A 20,838-nucleotide genomic window follows, 5' to 3' on the forward strand; every position below is an offset into this window, starting at 1 on the left:
CAAACCCTGAAATAACACTAACAAACAGCACAAAATACTAAAAAGAAATATAACAAAATAAATAAACACAAATATATTTGACAGGACAAGCCCCCACACACACACTCTCCACACTCCCACAGATCTAAATATACCAACTCCACAATCACACCACCTTGGGGAAGGTACAAATCTCTCTATAAACATGAACCACTGCCACAGCAAAGTAAAACCTGCACCAGCAAGGATTCTCCAGCAGAAAAACTCCACATTACATATATAACAACCCACCCAAAAAAACAAACACAACCTAGCCACAACCTTCACATATGAATTACACTCAACAAAGAAAACAAAAACAGAATCCAGGGTAAAAATGAGATTCGGCATTATTACTGTTCACGCTCAACAGAATATGCTTATATGCACTTGCTCATTTCTGAGTGCTAATAAACCATTCAGCCTTATATGCATTCACACAACTGTACTGGAAACAGATAAATACAAAGATAGATATTTAAAGATATCTTACATCAGTATGTAGATTTAGCTTTCAGTGTTCCAGAAATTTGGCAGCACATTTAAGTCCTTATAAAAAAGAAAGTAATTCAAGAATTCCAAAATGTCCAGTGGTTAAGATTTGTGGGTGCAGTACTTGTCATACGTGCAGTTTATCTGCCAACCACACACTTTAGTAGACCAAACTGCTATAAATTCTTATATATTTGTACATTACTTGTGACACAGAATGGGTGATGTATTTAGTAGTGTGTTGATGTGGTTGTTTCTACATGGAATAAGCAAAAAGAACTTTTGAGATTCATATTGAGTGACATCATATGTAAAAATATGCACACTACCAGTGTTTACCCAGAATGGTATTGGCAGAGTGATTCCTTCTTTTCCAACCTCAGAGTCATGTTTGTCTGATCTACTTAACACTAAGGAAGAATGCTAGATTATTTAACCTGGGGCTCTATATCTAACAGGTTTAAATGAGCAGCTATGAATATATTTTTTTGGTAATTCACAAGCTACTTTTGCATCCCTGTTGTGATACGTTAATCACTTCAGTATACTTTTTGTTGTTTGCATATGAATTTACTAAATGTTTATGAAGGTTTATCACGTGATCAACCCACCATGTCATCATTCTTTCATTTGATTTTGTAATAAAAAAAGGATGTGTACAACACTGCTTTTTCATTACACTGAAGAAACTGCATGACAAATAGTGAAACCAGTTTGTGGACTTAATAATGTATTTTTCAGCATTTTTTGTAAGTTTGATCATTGATTATTAAGCACTGGATTAAGTGAGTGCAGAGGCTTAATATTTTGTTTTTGTTCCTACCAGAACCCTTCCTGTTTACTGTGGTCTGTGGTTTGCTGTGGTTACTTGGCTGTGTAGATTTTATATACATGCATACAAATATATATATATATATATATATATATATATATATACACACACACACACACACACACACACACACACACACACACACACACACACACACACACACACACACACACACACACACATCGAGACAGAATGAACACACACAAGTATGAGAGCTACAGGTATATAGGTGTGTGCTCATGCACACAAGTACATGTATATGTGCGGGGATAAGTTATGTACTATTTCAAAATAATTGGGACGAGCACTCATTACACTTACCTTCATAACAATGTATTCATCTATGGTATTCAGAGATACTGCCAAAGAATAGTCATGGAGATGATGTCTCTGTGCAGAAGCAAAGTCGACAATCAGTGATTAACATTCAGGTTGAGTGTATGTCACCGCAGTCTCCCTCCCTCTCACCTATTGTAGAGATAGAATGGCGACAAATCCATAAGCTCTGCTTCATTCTTTTCTGTAAATCGTTATATTGAATTCCAGAAAAAATGTGCAATGGAATTCATGAAAATATCAATTCTGTGTCCTTGTCATCCTTTTATTTACTCTTGAAGCTGGGCTCAGTGCATCATGGGTAGTATAGTTTACATAAGTACTGTTCACCATATCAGGAATTATTGATTATAAGATGAGCAGTGACAAACAAGTTTTACCTTGTCTAACAGGTAGCATTACTGTTACACATTCAGTCATGTTCTCCATCTCCACATCATCTGGTTGGGCTACAACAGCTGTTTTTGTTCCACAAGCAGAGAAATCTATTTACTGAAATCTTCCACCCACAGTCTATATTTCAGTTTCAAGCAGGAGTAATTCTCTGGCTACTAGTCTGCATAAAGACAAACATAGTGTCCATTACTATTATCCGAGCCTTCATGTGGTTACTTAGTTGAAGTTTTGCAGGCTTTAGTGTTCCTTTTATAAGTATATAACATCTAATTAGTTTCCATTGCACGCAGTAAACTCTACCACAGATAAACTGAGAAATGCTTTACAGTCTAAAGTTTAATTTGTTATCCTCTTTTTTGTCCCCAGCTTTGCAGTTATTAGGTACTACGAACTGCACAGTATCCCAAGTTAATGTCTTTTATTCCATCCAGGAATGTGTGTCCCACATTACATTTCCATCACTCTAATACTCTCCTTCCTATCAATTACCCCAAAACCTATCCCCTGAATAGAGTTGCCTTTTTAGGGAAATAGGATTGCCTTTGGCATTATCTAAATCTGGAAATACCTGTAGAAGTTCATCTACACAAGATTTGGTAATCTGCATGGATGCTGGGTCACTGGCTTTTATCTTGACCTAATAAAAAGCCTCTTCTTTGGATTTTAGCAAGATGTGCAACAACATCTTTATATATAAATTGTTCATTTCTTTGTCAGTCAGCATCAAACTCTTTAAACCCACCAGATATAAAAAGAGAAAAAGTGCAAAGCACTACCAGTAAAGCCCAAAAATCAAATTTCTTTGATAGTAAACACCAGGGTATGGAGACTAGGTTACTATTCCAAAAGCTACTTGAAAGGGATCACCGCAAGAATGACTTCCCCTAACAAAATTGTGTAGCAACCATGGAGTTGACTATTTTAACATCAATGGTCTTAAAAATGTGCCTACAAGACAACATATTTTTTAACTTTTGGATGAATGTAACTTCGATCACTTATTTTTGAGTGAAACTGCATTTAACCAATTTGCTTTTACATAAATACCTAGAACCCAATATACGCATATTAGTTTTGCAAAATTGACATCATCGGAGGGTATACAAACTTCAGTGTGTAGCAAATGTTGCTTTAAATTTCATAATTTAAGGTAGCATATTCTATATAAACTTCACCCACGTTATATATTTCAGAATACTATTAAAGCCAAGGTATGAGAATTTCTAGGCTTAATGCCACACAAGAGGGTTATCTGAATGAACTGGATACATTTAAATTGAGACTTGCTCAAAGGGGTTACAAATCACATGAAGTCGAAAGAACTATAGAAGACATACATAGATTAAGATCAAATAGCAGCACCCCTCTTCTCTGATCATATACATGAGCCTATAATTGGACAAGTAGACAATGAGCAAATAAAAATACAAATGTACTACACTAATGATAGAAAGGACATTATCCATAAGCACTGGCCGATTCTTACCAGCAATCAGGAGATTGGGTCATTAGTGGGCATTACCCCTAAGTTTCAGTATAAAAATAGGAACAACCTTAAGATGTTACTCTGTCACCGCCATGATGGGCGAGACAAAATGGCTTTGATGGGAACCCATCCTTGTAAACAATGTCAATATTGCAAGTTTATATGTGAAGCGAATACATTTGAGCACCCAGATACTGGTCAGATATTTACCTTTAGAGTTGATGCCACATGTAATACAGCTAACTTGGTATACCTGGCTAGATGCCAAGCTTTCTATGTTGGTAAGACTAATAGGGCATTTAAAACTAGGATTAGAGAACACTTATATGCTATTAGGATTGGACATAATAATAATGCACTGGCTAAGCATGTAGGTCAGTATGGTAACCAACACAGCTTTATTTTCATGGCTATAGATAGTGTCCTGCCAATATTAAGACGAGGGAATATTCGTAATACTACTGAGAGAGTAGAAGTTAACTGGATGATCCAGTTTAGAGCAGATAAAGGCAGTGGCCTTAATGAACGAGCTTCTATTCGACCAGTGTTAAGAGCCAGATGCCTTAAATAAGCACTATTTACAATATTAACAACTTGTAATTCTATGTTTAGATAGTTTTTTAGTGTAAATATATAATGATAGGCTTTTGAAAATGCCTTAGGAAATGTTTTTAAAGATATCTGTTATAAATGCATGCATTTTTTAATTAGTGACTTCTCAACTTGTGATTTTAATGATTAGTGACGTCTATCAGTTTTGTGAATTTTGTTTTGTATGATTAGCATACTTACAATGTTTTTGATAAGTTCTTTACATAAATGGTATACACAGTTTAACGCAGTTTAATGCATATATAGCACATACTGATTGAGAAATTTTCATTTTTTGAGCTTTATGCAACAGTTGATGCCTTTTCTAATGGCTGCAGTTACTATTATTAAGATATGTCTTTTTTAGCAACAAGCATTATATATCAGTAAGTTCTTAGTAAGCATTGAATGATGTGTACTTTGTAAATTCTTAATAGATGTGAATTTATTTTGTTTAGCATAGAAGTATTAAGACACTGAACTTTTTTAATGATGCTTTCAATAACCTGGTTTGTATCAATTTAAAGCTCTATAAGATGAAACACATGACTACTATAAAAGGAGCAGACTGATTTTTGAATGTTAACGGTCTGAGGAAGCAAATGTGAAAGCGCTTACCGACAACAATTTTATCAAATAAATTCTTTTGCTTTTAAATCTAAGCTTGGTTCTTGGAGAATATCCCAGTTGCAGTTACAGGCACTTTATGAATGGATTATTGAGCAGCTTTGGTTACCTCTCTGTCTTTATATTTGGCTTGTTCTTTATTGTTTGGTTTCTGAACAGAGGGGGATTTACACCGTTGGAAAATAACTTTTGGTTATTATCTATATAAACTTCCTTTAGAAAATATAATTGAAGCAGATAAAGACATATGGAAAAGAAAGAAAACTCAGAATTTCAGTGTGTGCTAAGACATGCATACAAAAGCTATACATGAAGTAAGGGTTTACTGTTGATTGATCATAGATTGTCACCTCGAGGAGTACAAACCCAGGACAACTGCATCTAAATCCATAAACATTGAATCCTACAGTGGTGAGAAACATTGCGTATTGAAACTCTATGTGGGCTCCGACACAGGAACAATCTCTACCAGGAGTCCTGCAGAGAGGCAAGTCCATGAGGTCATTAGTGCAGTCATTCTGGGATTGTGCACCTTGATACAATGGTGCATAATAAATCAGACATAATTAGAGAATAAGTTATAAAATGAGGTAGGTAGTTTGCTGACTCATTATTTAAGAAATGTCAATCAAAATGTCTAAAAAAAGGCTGATCAGACTTCGTTTTCACCCTTTATGCCTGCAGTCTTTTTCCAATTATATTTATAATTCGGCTATGTTTATATTCTGTATTTTTTCTTTCAGAATCGACATAAGATGATACAAGTGGAACCTTTGAATAAGCTCCTACAGGATAAGTGGGATCGATTTGCATCTTATCTATTTTACGTCTGCTTGATTGTCTATATTGTGTATATGTTTATCTTTACATGTGTTGCCTATTACAGACCAGTCGGTGATAAGGTAAATGTTATAAATGCTGTAACTGTCTACAACATAATTAGGAATTACTTAATATTAGTTATTTTGACTGCTGTATATAGTGCTGATAAATGGATGAATGCACAGAAGACAAACAGCTAAGAATAGCAGAAGAACATGTCTACCATAAAAGCTTGCATAAAAGTGTTCTTAAATTCAGGATGCCTCATTTTCCTTATTTATTTATTTATATTTTTCTTGCCTCCTACCTCCACCTTTGACTATTAATCCTTTATTCCTAGTACACTTACTTGTACCTTTTTGCTGGAGATACAAAATTCTGCCATAGCACTTGTGATGGGCCAGCTGTACTTCTCCAGGGACTTCCTTCAGCACAGTCTAGTGGCATTGTCACTCCTCTGAAGGACAAGAGTTGAGGGGAAATTAAATGATGCGTGTGGCCAGAGGGAGGATTTTTTTTTAAGGCAGGGCTACAGTAAAACTTATTGAGGTGGAGCACATACATGACCACATGGGACATCGGTTTCACTCCCTATGTTTAACATTTGCCAGCTCCCTCCATCATGATGTCACATGCATGACCCCATGGGACATTGGCTTCACTCCCCATGTTTAACATTTGGCAGCTGTCTCCATCCAGCTTCTCCAAAGAGGGCTCATTTTTAAACTGCTTTATGACAACCATTGCCATATACTGTGCACAGCATTAGATATTATGAGATTTATAAATAAACTGTGTTTATATAGCTCTAATTTGCATATGGCCTCAAGGTTATTTATACATCTAGATATTTTTTTTAATTATCAATCCACTTTTATCATGACACCTTCTGAAACTGCTCTCAAAAATTTACCAACACCCAGTTTATTTACTCATTTAATTATTAGCTTATTTACCTTTTATTTATTGTCTTGATCCACGTGTCAGTCTCTCTTGGAATGCATCAGAGCAGGAGGTAAAGCTTAATCCTGTAAACTTCCACACATGTGATGTTATGCAAAATGCATAGTCCTTATTACTATTATTACAATAGATAATTTATAGCAGAAATATTAACCATATCCATGGCTCATCTTCCAGTCAGGTTACTTGAATTTGTAAAGACACTGTATATATTTTTTTAATCTTTTTCTTCATTTCCTCCTAGATGATCCATCAACAGGTGTCTCTGGCTTTTTTAATCTGGATATTTAGCCTCCCCATGTCCTCCCTGCACTTCTAGCCCCCCTGTTATCCCACTTCTCCCCCTATCTCTGTCTCTCTTTTCCCATAGGATTACTGGTATCAGGTGGAAGGGTGGAAGTATTCAGTTACGGCTGGTAGTGCTAAAGGGAGGAGTATAATGATTACTGCCCCATCTTGACTCAGCCCCTCTGTTTAATATAAAGGAGTAGATGAAGGCATATATGCTTCTAAGCATGAATAATAATGGAATTGTACTATGTGTCTCCTTTAAGATTAGTCTAGATCATATTTACTGAAAGATGATAAGTCTATATGATGTAAGTGGTAGCCTAGCTTTCTACAACCAATTATGCAGGCATCTGTTAAACTCAGACCATTAGCAACTGCTGCCATCTGAGTATAATAGTTCATGCTTGTATCAGTTCCTGAAATCTATAATAACTCTGCACAGGATGCATCTTTATCCTATTAGCCATAACCCCTAGCCAAATCCCATCACTGCCCTCTGCTCACTATAGCGGTATCCTTATCAGAGACCTCTATGAAAACTCAGGATCATGTAAAATATATTTCATACTGTCATTTAAATTTTTGTACTTCAGTCCCGTGTAATTATTGTATTCTATAAATGTTATTCTCTGTACATAATTGTTAATCACTGCTTCAGCTATAATCAACTGTATTAGTATTTTCTGTAATTCTTGTGTTCTATTCATTTAATTATATGTACTTAATTGTTAGTTATTATGTTAAGCACTGTTTCTGACAGTGTTTTATCTTGGTCCCTCTGTGAAATGGCCGCTGACTCTGTGCATGGAACACAATAAATAATTAAATCTTGTGTAAATACCAGAGATTCCATCTTATAGTTTATAGGCTGCACTACCCTTATGTCTCTGCCTTTAATCAGTTCTGAACTGACTGAAGTCCAAGCCATCATCTCTGTATGAGAGAAACAGTTCAATGGCATTGTAGCTCCACTTTTTCTGACCCACTTTCCTATGCCAGGTCTGGTTATTAAACTTTGGAGAGTAGAAACATGGTCAGTGCTCAATCACCTTTACCAACAGTCTTGGCATGAGCCTCAGGTTCCTTGTAATTCAAAGGATTAAAAACACCTCCATCCATGATGGCGTATGTGACCCACCTTTGTAGTCATGCTTTCATCCCACTCTATCACTGAAGCAGCTCCACAAGCCAGATTTATTTCCTTCTTCTTTGGGTGGAAGTGTTTCCTCTGGTCATTTCCCTTTTTGGTCCAGGAAAGTATAAGGAGGTCACCCAGATATGCTTCCAGGAGTTATAGCAATATCAGGTCAGCATCAATCACTTTTAACCACCCAGAGAGGTCTCAAACGAGTAGCTGACTGTACTGATTGCCAATGTCATGGGAAGTGGGAAGGGATGTCGACATTGTTCAGGGACAGCAGAACAATATTGTAAAAGGAAAGCACTGCCAAAAGAGAGGCAGGAAATAAGTTGTTGTTTGTCTTTCAGCTTTTCCTGGTTAGGGGTCGCCACAGTGGAGCTCCAGTCCACTAATGATTGGCAGTAGACTTTCACAAACGCCGAGGTGCCAGCTCGACATTCAACCTTCAACGAAGGCATGCCCATTTACGCATGTCTTTCGAACGCCCACCCACCTGCAGGGAGGACATGCAGACTCCACACAGAAGGCACACCCCGCACTCCAGCTGAGAATCGAACGGGAGAACCTCTTGCTGTGAGGCAACAACGCTACCGCTACACCACCACGGATGTAGAGGCAGGAAATAAGTAAGATATCAAAATACCACACAAAATAAGAAGTACAGCAGGCTAGTAGGAGTGCAATAGTGTCATAAATAATGGAAAAGACAATAAGGGTGAAACAGGAAGGCAGAATGGGAAGGAGAAAAGTAGCAAGGGAAGCAAAGAAATGTGTAACAACCAGGAGAGAAGCTAGGGAAAGAGGAAGGAAACATCAAACAGAAGAGAGAGAGCCACAAAGGGAATATATAATCAGATGCAGGTGAAATTTCCCAAAGAAATGTCTTTGAGGATGAAGATAATATGAAGAACAGCACTAAAAATTTCAGGGGATGGCAGAAGATCAGAAACATCTAAGAAGACAAGACTGAAAACGATAAGGTTATAGAAAAGCAGGAATAGGAAGAGTAGCATAGAGTCAGGGTGATGCCCAGAAGTACCAAAAGCCTAAGATGGAAGATGGCTAAGCTAGAAACACTAATAGTGGAAGGTGTGGCCAACATGGCCGAGGAAATAGAAATAGGGGATAATATAAGGAGAGAATGGAATGTGGTAGTACTTTAGTCCAGGGTGCTAAGAAAAGGCTGGTAATGTATGAAGGGGGGGTGTTACAGGGAAGGGGATCTCATTGCCTTTTCTTCCCATGTAATAAGATACTGTAGCAAGAATTCTATTCTATCCGAACTCCGGGAATCAACTTTGGTCTTCTAGCAGTAGTAGTTTGAATGTACATGGAATCAAAAGCAAGAACAAATTTATTCATTACATGTTAGTTATAAATGAATTTTTGCAAATATTGCTTTCTTCAGATTGCAACAACTGTATCAAATTTAATCAGGTCAAGTTTGGTCTGTGCATGTCTGTTCAGAAATTCTGTTCAGAAACAGTTCAGCGGGTGAATGGTCAGTGGAACAAACTGCAGTAGTATGACACTACGACAAAAACAAAAATATCCTCTGTATATACTGATGTGCACAGATGATTTCATCCCACCTGTGTATGTTTGTACAAACGTCTCAAATCACAGAAATCCAGGTGAAAACAGCACTCTCCAAGGTAAGAAACACATCATCCATGGGACCAGACAGCATTCCAGGCTGCGTGCTATGTGAGCTCCAAAATGAATTAACCCCTCTCCTTAATACCATGTTTAACCACAGCCTCACCGCAGGCTATGTGCTCACAGAGTGGCGCACAGCAACAGGCATCCCACTCCATAAAGGAGGTGCAACCACTGACCCCGGGAATTACCCGCCCCATCAGCCTGATGAGTCTTGTCTGCAAGGCCATGGAGCGCATCATCATGGAACTCATAAACAATGACATTGGTAACCTACAAACCCTAGACCCCATCCAGTTTGGGTTCATAAAGGGAAGGTCATGTCTCCTAAATCTGGTTGACTTCTACGAAATGGTCACTAAAGCAATAGATGAGGGAAAGGTGGTTCACACAGCATACCTTGATCTTGCAAAGGCCTTCAAGACCATTCCCCACTTGGGAATTATAGACAAACTCACCAACCTAAATATAAACCCCTACATTACAAGATGGGTTGAAACGCTAGATCAGACTCCAAACCTGTGACTAGTGGTGTACCACAGAGCTCAGTCTTGGGACCCCTCCTGTTTGGTATCTATTTCTCTGATGTACAAGCAAACACGGAGGGACTATGACTCACAAAGTTCACAGATGACTGCAAACTGGGTGCCATAATCAAGACTCCTACTGACATAGACATCCTTCAAAAGGGTCTTACGGATACAGATACCTAGTGGCAAAACCATGGCCTCAAACTAAATGCCAAAAAGTGCATTGTTATCCCCTTTGAGAAAAACCAAGAACCTATGAACTACAACATAGGTGGCAGCCCACTTATCACAGAGAGTGTGATAAGAGACCTAGGGACTCAGGTAGATAGCAACCTCTCCTTCGACAACCATATTACCAAAGTGGTTAGAAAATCCTTCTACATGGCCTACCTTATCACAAAGGGGTTTGTATCTAGGAATAAGGAAGTTATTGTCCCCCTTTATGCATCACTCATTAGATCCATTATTGAATATAATGCCCCGTTCAGGGTGTACCTAACAAGACATCTGCAACAACTTGAGAGGCCACAAAAGTACCTCACAAAGAGGATAACGGGCCTTAAACAGATGCCCTATACCATGAGGCTAAAAAAACTCAGACTGTACTCGGTCGCGTACCGGCTACTCAGAGGTGATCTCTGCCTGACATACAAGGCTATGTTAAACCCCGAACTGCTAGAAATGCTCCACCTAAGGAAAACCCAATCCACCAGAGCTACACGCTCAAGGGACATAAACCTGACATCATCAATAAACAAGACGTGTTGGAGGGACAGATTCGTGTCCCAGAGACTCCCCTTGCTCTGGAATAAGGTCCCCATATATGTGAGGCAGAGCTCCTCGTTGGCACTCTTCAAGAGAAATCTTGATGAGTGGATGGGAAACAGGAAATTCACCCTGGGAATCACTTCTGTGGCCCTGCTTGACAGGGATGCAGGTAACTAAACCACTTGGGAGGGAGGCGATAGCACAACATTTTTGGCTAGGCTTAATTATGCCCTAGGGCCAATAGCCTAGTACCTACCTATGAACCTATGAGCCTAGATGTCAACAATATCCTACCCTAAGAAAAAGCTGCCTGTAACATCAGACATGACAAGGTCCATCTCTAAATCATAAGCAATGCTGTTATACCTATAATCTATAAGCAGGGCATTACTTTTGTAATAGAAGACAGCAACGGTACACTGAAGCAGGACTCGAAATACCATTCAATAAAAATAAAAAAACACATTTATTTCTAGGTGATCGCTTTCACTATATATCATGGCTTCTTCAGACCATATACAAACAAAGACTCATAAAAGGCCAAACAGATTTATATAAATCACCTCCCACTCATTAAATTCAAACATTTATTTCAGCAAATCATTATGCAACCTAAATGCCCCTTAATTAAGGAGCATCATTAATTGTTGCCTAGTACAGTTCAAAACAACAACAGTCAAAATATCAGACTGCATTCTCATATATAGTGTCACAATAATAAAGAATTTTGCCATAAAACTAAGTCTTAAGAACAATCGGGCACACATTTCACATTTAAGTTTCAAGTCATACGGTTTCCTTACTTATATATTGCCATAAACTAGCATGATTGAATATATTGTTGTGCTTTCTAAATCAACTCATACAAATTATGCTATTATATCAAAGTCCTTTTAAAATAAAGACTTCACATAGCTGAAATAGGAATTTGTATTCCAGAACAAAACAAAACAGTTTTCTGGCCCTTGAAAAAGGCACGGATCATGTTAAATGAACTTTACATACATTCTTTCCATAATGAAATAGAATATGGACTACACCTTGTGATGAACCTGATTCCTATTTCAGCTATATGAAGTCTTTATAAGTGAGGAAACTGTATGACTTGAAACTTATATGTGAAATGTGTGCCCGATTGCTCTTAAGACTTAGTTCTATGGCAAAATTCTTTATTATTGTGATGCTATATATGAGAAAGAAATGTTTGAATTTACTGAGTGGGAGGTGATTTTTATAAATCTGTTTGGCCTTTTATGAGTCTTTGTTTGTATATGGTCTGAAGAAGCCACGATATGTGGTGAAAGCGTTCACCTAGAAATAAATGTGTTTTGATTTTTATTGAATGGTATCTCGAGTCGTGCTTCAGTGTACCGCTGCTGTCTTCTGCTGCTTTGTTTGTCTATTACAACGGGACCTGTTTACCTGCTGGGCAATACTCTATTTTGGACTATTGTATTACTTTTGTAATGTAAATCCTATTATTTATATTAGTGTTTATTCATATTTTCGAATATGTAGAGCCTTTGAGCATGAGCATTACTTTTCTAAGGTGTGTTTGAAATAATAAATGAATGATAAGTAAGAAGTAAATAACTATATCAGTGGTTCTGATATTATGTAAATTATAATTCCTGAAATGATAATTATCCTAATACATGAGGAAGATCTTGATGTCTCCTTGCCAGTTACCAGGTTACTACAGACACACCTATAACATGCTGACGAGGAGGGAAACGAATGAGTAGTCTTAGAACACCTTATTTATCCAGGATGAGGCATTCCTTACTGGCACATGATCCTTCAGAATGCCTAGGGGAGCTAATGCAGACATATTTGTAGAGGTAGTGCAAGCATAAGAGTGTGTTTCTTGCATCCAGCTGTGTGCATCAGTAATGCAGAGATACTTAAGGGGAGGGCAGGGATTGGGCAGGACATACTCATCTCCCTAGCTGCAGTATGAATGCCTGTTTGCCTCTAAATTCTAATTCCCCACTCCCCACCTTGGCCACTATTTTATTCATGGGAATACTTCTGCCCCTGAATAAAAAAACATCTGACAATGTACCATACTGAGGTACTGTCAGCCACATTATCAAAGGGACTGAATTAGTCAATCAAGAGTAGATAGACTCACAAGGCAGAGCAGAAGAGGAGAAATGCTTGCATAAATCTTTACATGTCTTCTTCCCTCGTGGTTACCAGTGAATGGAGTAAAAGGCATCTTCTTACTTTGCTTTGAAAATGCAAAATCAGCTATAACCCTGTAATGGCATTTCTTTTCAGACTTAAGCAATTTGAAATAAAGCTTTTTTAGTATTCCAGAGTGTAGAATGTCCTACTAAATGTTTTTCTTCATTTTGCAGCCATCCTTCTCATTTTTCAGCAGTGGTGAAGGTTACCTTCGACTTTTTGGAATAATAATTACCATGCTAGGAGGAGTGTATTTCTTACTCAGATGGGTAAATATCTGATAGTTTTTGAACAAATATACCCTTTTGGTACATTACAGTTTTAGCTAGAAAATCAATGTGTGTTACGGCTAATTTCCAAGTATATTTTGGAAGGAATGAAAAATTAAATTTCCTGATCATGGTTACATACCATGTAATTGAAGGTGATGAGATTTTAACCTACTTTGTGATAATAGTATTAAGTGTTTGTTTTTAGAGTGGAGCAAATGCATAGAATAAGCTTTTTGATCAGATGCAGTACTGTAATAAGTCTCACTTTTTTAAGGGCTTTTCCATCACTGCCCTCCTACTCTTCACACTTGCTTTTGCTATTTGCAGTCAGGTTCCATTCAAACACAAACACTATCAAGAGTTCAAGGACTTCAAGTAATTGAATTATCAGCTACAGTGTTTGAAAACAAACTTTTCAAATGACACCCCTTGTTTAGCTACACGAGAACGCAGTACAGTAGTGGTTAGGGAATTTGCCCTTTCCCTACTGTAGTGTGATCTTGGAGATGGTCTATATAGTTAGCGGTGGGGGGGGGATCTTTCAAGCTGTATGATTTGAAGTTTTATGTATTGGAATTGTTGTAATTCGATCAGCTTTCATCTGTATCTTAACATTCCAACTTTGTATAGTTCGAATGTTTGACATAGACTCGCTCAGTCACAGCTGATTCACATTTGCTCTTGTTGTTTGTAGTAGTTTAATTTCTAGCCAGGTGACAGCTCCTCCAAAGGAAGAGGTGAAGCAAGCTTTCACAGGCAACATCTTGGAATTGTGATCAAGTAACATGCAGATGGTGTTATGTAGCTAGCCAGTAAGGAGTAACATTCATAAAGACCGCCACTGAAGATATTCAGGGAGTACATTTTCTCTGCTGCCCCTATAAACCTTTATCATCTGGACTTTGCTGTGTGCTGTGGGTTAGGCCTGTTACTCCATGGCCACCCATACAGTAATGCCCCCATTAGCTGCTGTTCTCTGAATGAGCAACTCCTAGGTGCCTCCTGCCCAGACATTCTTTATAAAGTCCTCATCTTTGAAGATATCAGAGCCGTACTTAGATTTTGTGGTGTCAGCTGAAGCTCCCAGATCTTGCCCCCCCCCCCATCAATTCTAAAAAAATAGCTGTTTTCTCCTTCATGTTGAGGAGTTAAAAAGTCCTCCATGCTTACAAAATATTCTTTTTTCTAAATAATTGTAGCAAACTATTAGCTATAAATGTAACAAGCAGCTTGTTACATGCTACATACACGGAGCACTAAAATAATAGTGTAATAGTGTTTCAGCCATGACTGCAAATGCGATAACATCATTCAGAAACTGAATGCCAGTATTGTTCTACCACTGACTGGACATCTGACAATCACAAACCCCTGACCTATTTCACTTAGGGTGGCTGCCCCTTTCACCCCACCCTAGCTAAGCTTCTGGAAGACACCAGCACTCTACAGATGCGTTTTGTCACACAGATCCATTAGTTTAAATTCATTATTTATCAGCATATAATATATACGTAGCTTAAATAGATTAGGGATAATTCATTTAATCACAGTACAGTTATTTATGAGTACACCTCACTAAAGATTATCATAATTAAAGTACACAATTTCTCTTTCTAAACACTACAAATAAAAGCACTCACAAAGTATCACATCCAGAAAAACACATCAGACATCTCCCTTAAATACTCCACTAACATGAAAAAGACATGCCACACAGTAAGTATTTTGTGGGCAGTGCTCTCAGCCCCAGTCATGTATTATCTGCTCTGTGATTACCGTGTCGCAGATCATGAGGAACAGAGAAATAAACAAACACTCCTCCAAAGTGAGATCTCACTTCGTAATACAAAGAACAGTTCAAGCACACTTCTTCCACAGTACTTCATTCTCTAGTAATATATCCATCACCACTTTCACTCATGACATCCAACACATTTACACATCAAAACCAAATCTATTCCTTTCGCTTACCTGGTATTCCATGGTTTATGTATCCAAACCTGCATTTTTGTGACTTGTGATTTGCTGTAGCTAGGTTTAAGTAAACTGTTTTGCTCCCGATATATGCTCAATAAACTGATCTGTGTTCTTCATAGTTATGGACATAAACCAGCTCAGGTTGTGAATTAATTTATTTTTACTGCATTTGTCAACTGGATAGAGCCCACTGAGCCACTGACCCTTTCAAAGGAAAGCCAGGCCTAGTCTTTAGAATACTTTGGGGAAACTGGACCAGAGTACTATGACACATATGCCCCTCTTTACAGTGAAGACTGCTGTGGGAAACTTAACGTTCACATGAACACCTAAATCAAACAGATTTCATTTAATGCCTTATCTGAGAAATGCCATTTCAAGACCAAATGACTCTCTTCATAAACCACCATGGTGTTAGTTATATAAACAGAGTTTGTTGGCAAGGGAACAGAACCTACAGTCTTCTGAACTTTCAACATAAAAATTGTGACAGCTTGCTCTGCCACTGATACTACTATATATTATGGCAAGTCAAAAAGTTTCCAGAGTGCATCAACATTATGTTTTTATCTGAAACCAAATATGGCATACAAACATAATCTAATTCAAAAGAACTACAATCTTGTTACAGGGCAACAAAAACTAACAAATAATGGAGACTGTTACAGCTCCCATTATCCTTTTAAACAAGAAAAAGTAGAGGAGAGGATTAAGTACTAATAGGGAAGACTTGGATGTGGATTGTGTTTGTGTGTTTGGGAATGGAAAAGTCTTGTCACAAATGGTAGGAGACAAAACGCCAGTGATCAGAAGGCCATCTGTGTGATAGCAAGGTGAGACCACACAGTAATAAATGCACTTTCCCTGTGGATATGTTATCTCTGAATTAGTGTATGTATGTCTGTGTATAATATATATATATATATATATATATATATATATATATATATATATATAGATGTGTATATTTATGACAGATACACTAATTCAGAGTATGTATATGTGTCTTTTTTATATACATATATATGTATTTATATGCATATAAATGCATGCACACACATAAGATACATGGTGGCTTGACTGCAGAAACTGTTTACCTGGGTTTGCTGCTTTCTCATTGATGACTTTTTGACTGCCACCATCTGAACCATGATAATTCCATCATGAGGTTCAAAACTAAAAGCTACCATCTGTAATTCAGTAAGGCATCTTACAATATGTATGCCTTCTACAGTATGTCCTCACTTCTGATATCAGTCGTTGTTTAAGGGGACTTTCTCTGCATTTATAGTATATTTGTCTGTGTAATATTTGTACATTTTGACATTTCATTTTTGCAATGCCATTGTTTTTTAGATTCAGTACTGCATTCAGAGGCGTCCAAGACTGAAGACAATACTTATTGACAGCTTCTTTGAAGTTCTTTTGTAAGTTTTTTATTCCATTATTTGAGTTTCACATTATTTTGTCTTCATTATCGGGATTAAGCTTGCTGGTTTTAATTAGTTAATTACAGATATTTCCATGTTTTTATTATATTTTAAATATTCTTCCCTCAAAAACAAGTACATCTAGTTTTATGCTCCGATCCCAAAATGTACCTCTGATCAAGCCTATTCTTTTATTGTTCCCTTAAATTCAATTTACCTCTGTGTCTCTTGTCAATTCCTGTGTGACTAAGTACATGTCCTTCAGGGAACTGGCTCAAGTCATGCAGTAAACTTTAGATATAAAGATGGCAGTGGGGCTTTTATCTCAATTATTTCATCCCAGTTCACTTGTCTTTAGTGACACATATCAAGATATATATATATATATATATATATATATATATATATGTGTGTGTGTGTGTGCGTGTGTGTGTGTGTGTGTGTGTGTGTGTGTTTTGAAAGTTGGGTAATATATGTATATGTACACATATATATATATATACACATATATATATATATATATATATATATATATATATATATATATATATATAAAATACACATGTATATGGGTCTACTTCAGTAGACTGAAATCCCACTTACCCAACTTTCAAAACACTGAGATGAAAAACCCGAAACTCCACAAGACCAACCACTCGGCACACCAACAGATCACTACGAGTAAGTAACCACTTGGCCAGCATGTTGACCTTTGCCCCCTAACTCTGTGGCAGTGCGATCTCGGAGTTGGTATATTTAGTTGGGGGGGTGGGAGGTGCAGCCCCAAACATGGGTGGGTTTTCTTTGCTTTGGTGTTAGTGTGTTTGCAGGGTTGGGCCAGAGTTACTTACTCATAGTGATCTGTTGTTGTTCCGAGTGGTCAGTCTTGTGGAGTTTCAGGTTTTTCATCTCTGTGTTTTGAAAGTCGGGTAAGTGGTATTTCGTTCTACTGAAGTAGACCTATGCATGTATATGGGTTCACTATGGAATTTCAAACATTCACAGTCCCAGCATTCAAAATACCAACACTCAGAATATCGAGGCTGTGAAATCTCAAAATTAAAAAAAAAAAAATCAATACATCAAAAAAGACGATTTTGATCACCCCAGAAATGTTTAAATTACTATCTAATGAGGCTTTGCTGTTGTTATTGAATGTCTTTACATCAGTTAAAAATGGTAAAGACATCCCTCCTTCTTGGAAGTACACATTAATATCACCATTTCTGAAACAAAGTAAAGATCCCAGTGAATGTTCATCATACAGACCCATTTCACTTCTTAATATAGATTATAACATTTTTATGGCAATACATGCTGCTAGAATAAAACAATTACTACCATTTTTGATAGAGGAGGATCAAACAGGTTTTATAAAAGATAGGAACACTTATGACAACATCGAAAGAATTCTTTCCTTAATTGATTATATAAATGTCACAAAAAACAAAATTAATGTTAGTTTAGACATAAATAGCGCATTTGATTCAGTGAACTGGGATTATTTATGGTTAGTTTTAGAAGAATATGGCTTCTCAAACAACTTCACCTTGTTAATAAAATCATTATATGAAAAATCATTGGCTTATATAAAACTGGGATCTTGTCTGTCTAAATCTATTAAAATAACAAAGGGCACAAAACAAGGCTGCCCTCTTTCTCTGTTATTGTTTGCACTAGTCATTGAACCCTTAGCAAATAATATACGTATGGATAAAAATATTGAAGGAATACAATTAGACAACAGCCTAGAGCTTAAAATTCAACTTTTTGCTGATGATATTTTAATTACCTTAAAGAATAATAATAGCTCTTTAAAAGCATTATGGGACTCAATTCAAAACTTTCAAAACTTTTTGAGTCTTAAATTTAATGAGAACAAAACAAATGTATTGCTTATAAATACTAATAAAAAAGATCTAAATAAAAAAATATCATAAATATATCCCTGCCGATAATACAATTAAATACTTGGGAATTATAATAACTAACAACCTAGATACTACAATTGAAGCAAATTATAAAGAGATCTTAAATAATATTAAAAATCTACTACAAAGATGGAATAAGTCCTTCTTTTCAATGGAAGAAAGGCTCTATATAATTAAAATGATCATATTTCCAAAAATTCTTTATGTTATACAAGCTTGTTCTTTGCCACCAGCTAAATCGCACCTAAAACAATTAAATGATTTGATGGTAAGATTCCTATGGTATCCAAAAAAAACAAGGATAGCTATGAAATATCATCTAGATGATTGGGATATGAGTGGCATAGGTTTACCAGACATAGAAGTATACTTGCATTCATCTGTTATTAAAACAATATCATTATGGCTAAATACAAAATATACATCAAAATGGAAGCTAGTTCATGAGAGAATCTGGTTAAAATCAGGATTTGTAGTAGCAAATAAGTATACCGATTTCATACCAAACAATTTTCTATGGCTGATGAAGGAATATATGATGATACATAAGCATAAAAATATAAGTTCCAAATACATTACTTATACATTAAAAAATTTCCAAAATCTTATTAATAGCAATCCTGATAATAAAGCATGGTCATTTGTATTATATCCAGTAGCATACAGACAAGGTAATATAATAACATTTGATATAGAAGTAGTCAACATGCTTAAAGAAAAGGGATTAATATATTGGCATCAATTGGTAAACTCTGGAAAACTTCTGACAATAGACCAAATTAAAAGGAAATTAAATATGGCAAATAGTTCATGGCTACATGTACAATAATTAAGACAGTATATATTAAGCAAACAAGAAACAATGCAACCATCAATAAGACAGAATGTTTCTAATATTATAGAACATATAATATTACTAATGAATCAACCCATTACTGGAAAGGGATACTTATCATCTATTTATAAAACAAACAAAAAATAAAAACCTATAATAATGACAAAATATGGAATTATTATAGATCAATTAATGGACATGTGCCAAATGACAGAGACAAAAAATTAATTCTTCTCTCTCCAAAGCAGACATCACTTTCATTACATTGGAGACCCTTTACGTGGCAATTCATACACAGATCTTACGTAACCCCTCATAAAATGGAACTTATGTTTAAGAAAAGTATTGGCTGCTGGAGATGTGATTTATCAATAAAAGCAGACTGGCAACATATGTTCTACGAATGCCATGTAATTAAACCATATTGGGATAAAATAAATTATTTTCTGCAAATGGTATTCAATGACAAATTCCAGATTTCCAAATCTATTATTTTGTTTAATGCACCTGTACCTGACTGTGTACCAAGAACAAAATATGTAATCTTGTGGACAGTCCTAGCCATTGCAAGGAAGAACATTACATCAAACTGGAAATCCAAAGCTTCTCCAACTTTTAAGCAATTCATGAATATGGTGTCAGCAGTATCGCAATTGGAAATGAACACTATTAAAGGAAGAACTGAAAGAACTACATCATTATATATAACATGGCAAAAAGTAACTGAAATACTGGAGAGTAATGACTGTAGTAGATTATAATCAGGAAACAATTGTATAGAAAGTCAATTATATGCCAACAATAGACACCCTTATAAATACTTTATTTTGATTTTAATGTTTGATATCTGTTTAGAGGTTTTAGCCAACCTTTTTAAATAATTTGTAAATACTTCACTGTCATAAATAATCTGCATTCATGTTTTCTTGTTTTTGGAAATGAATAAAAATATTTACAAAAAAAAAGACGATTTTGCAGGGGGGCAAGCCCCCCTGCACCACCCCACACCCCTTGCAACTTAAATATACTAACTCCGAGATCACACTACACTGAAGAGAATGGTAATATTCCCCTTCCGCACTGTATGGCAATCTCCACTTACAGGTTTCAAGATTTCACAATTCCGAGGTTCGGAGCATCGGTATTTAGAACGTTGGGATTATGATATTTCGAAATTCTAAAGTGGATCCATACACACACACACACACACACACACACACACACACACACACACACACACACACACACATA

The 20,838-nt window shown here is 36.4% G+C and overlaps 1 protein-coding gene across 3 annotated transcripts in view; it reads left to right on the forward strand.

Moving 5' to 3' along the window:
- The window catches only part of TRPV2 (transient receptor potential cation channel subfamily V member 2), a 1,022,245-nt gene that overhangs the window by 734,272 nt on the left and 267,135 nt on the right, over nt 1–20,838 (forward strand). For all 3 annotated transcript variants that reach the window (XM_044054526.1, XM_044054527.1, XM_044054525.1), the window contains exons 8-10: nt 5,522–5,680; nt 13,316–13,411; nt 16,748–16,818. In XM_044054526.1, coding sequence (XP_043910461.1) covers nt 5,522–5,680; nt 13,316–13,411; nt 16,748–16,818 — 326 coding nt within the window. The remainder of the gene's footprint in view (nt 1–5,521; nt 5,681–13,315; nt 13,412–16,747; nt 16,819–20,838) is intronic.

Source organism: Protopterus annectens, chromosome 13.part0 (assembly GCF_019279795.1).
Source record: "Protopterus annectens isolate FY-2018-M chromosome 13.part0, PAN1.0, whole genome shotgun sequence".
In the NCBI taxonomy this organism is placed as follows: Eukaryota; Metazoa; Chordata; order Ceratodontiformes; family Protopteridae; genus Protopterus; species Protopterus annectens.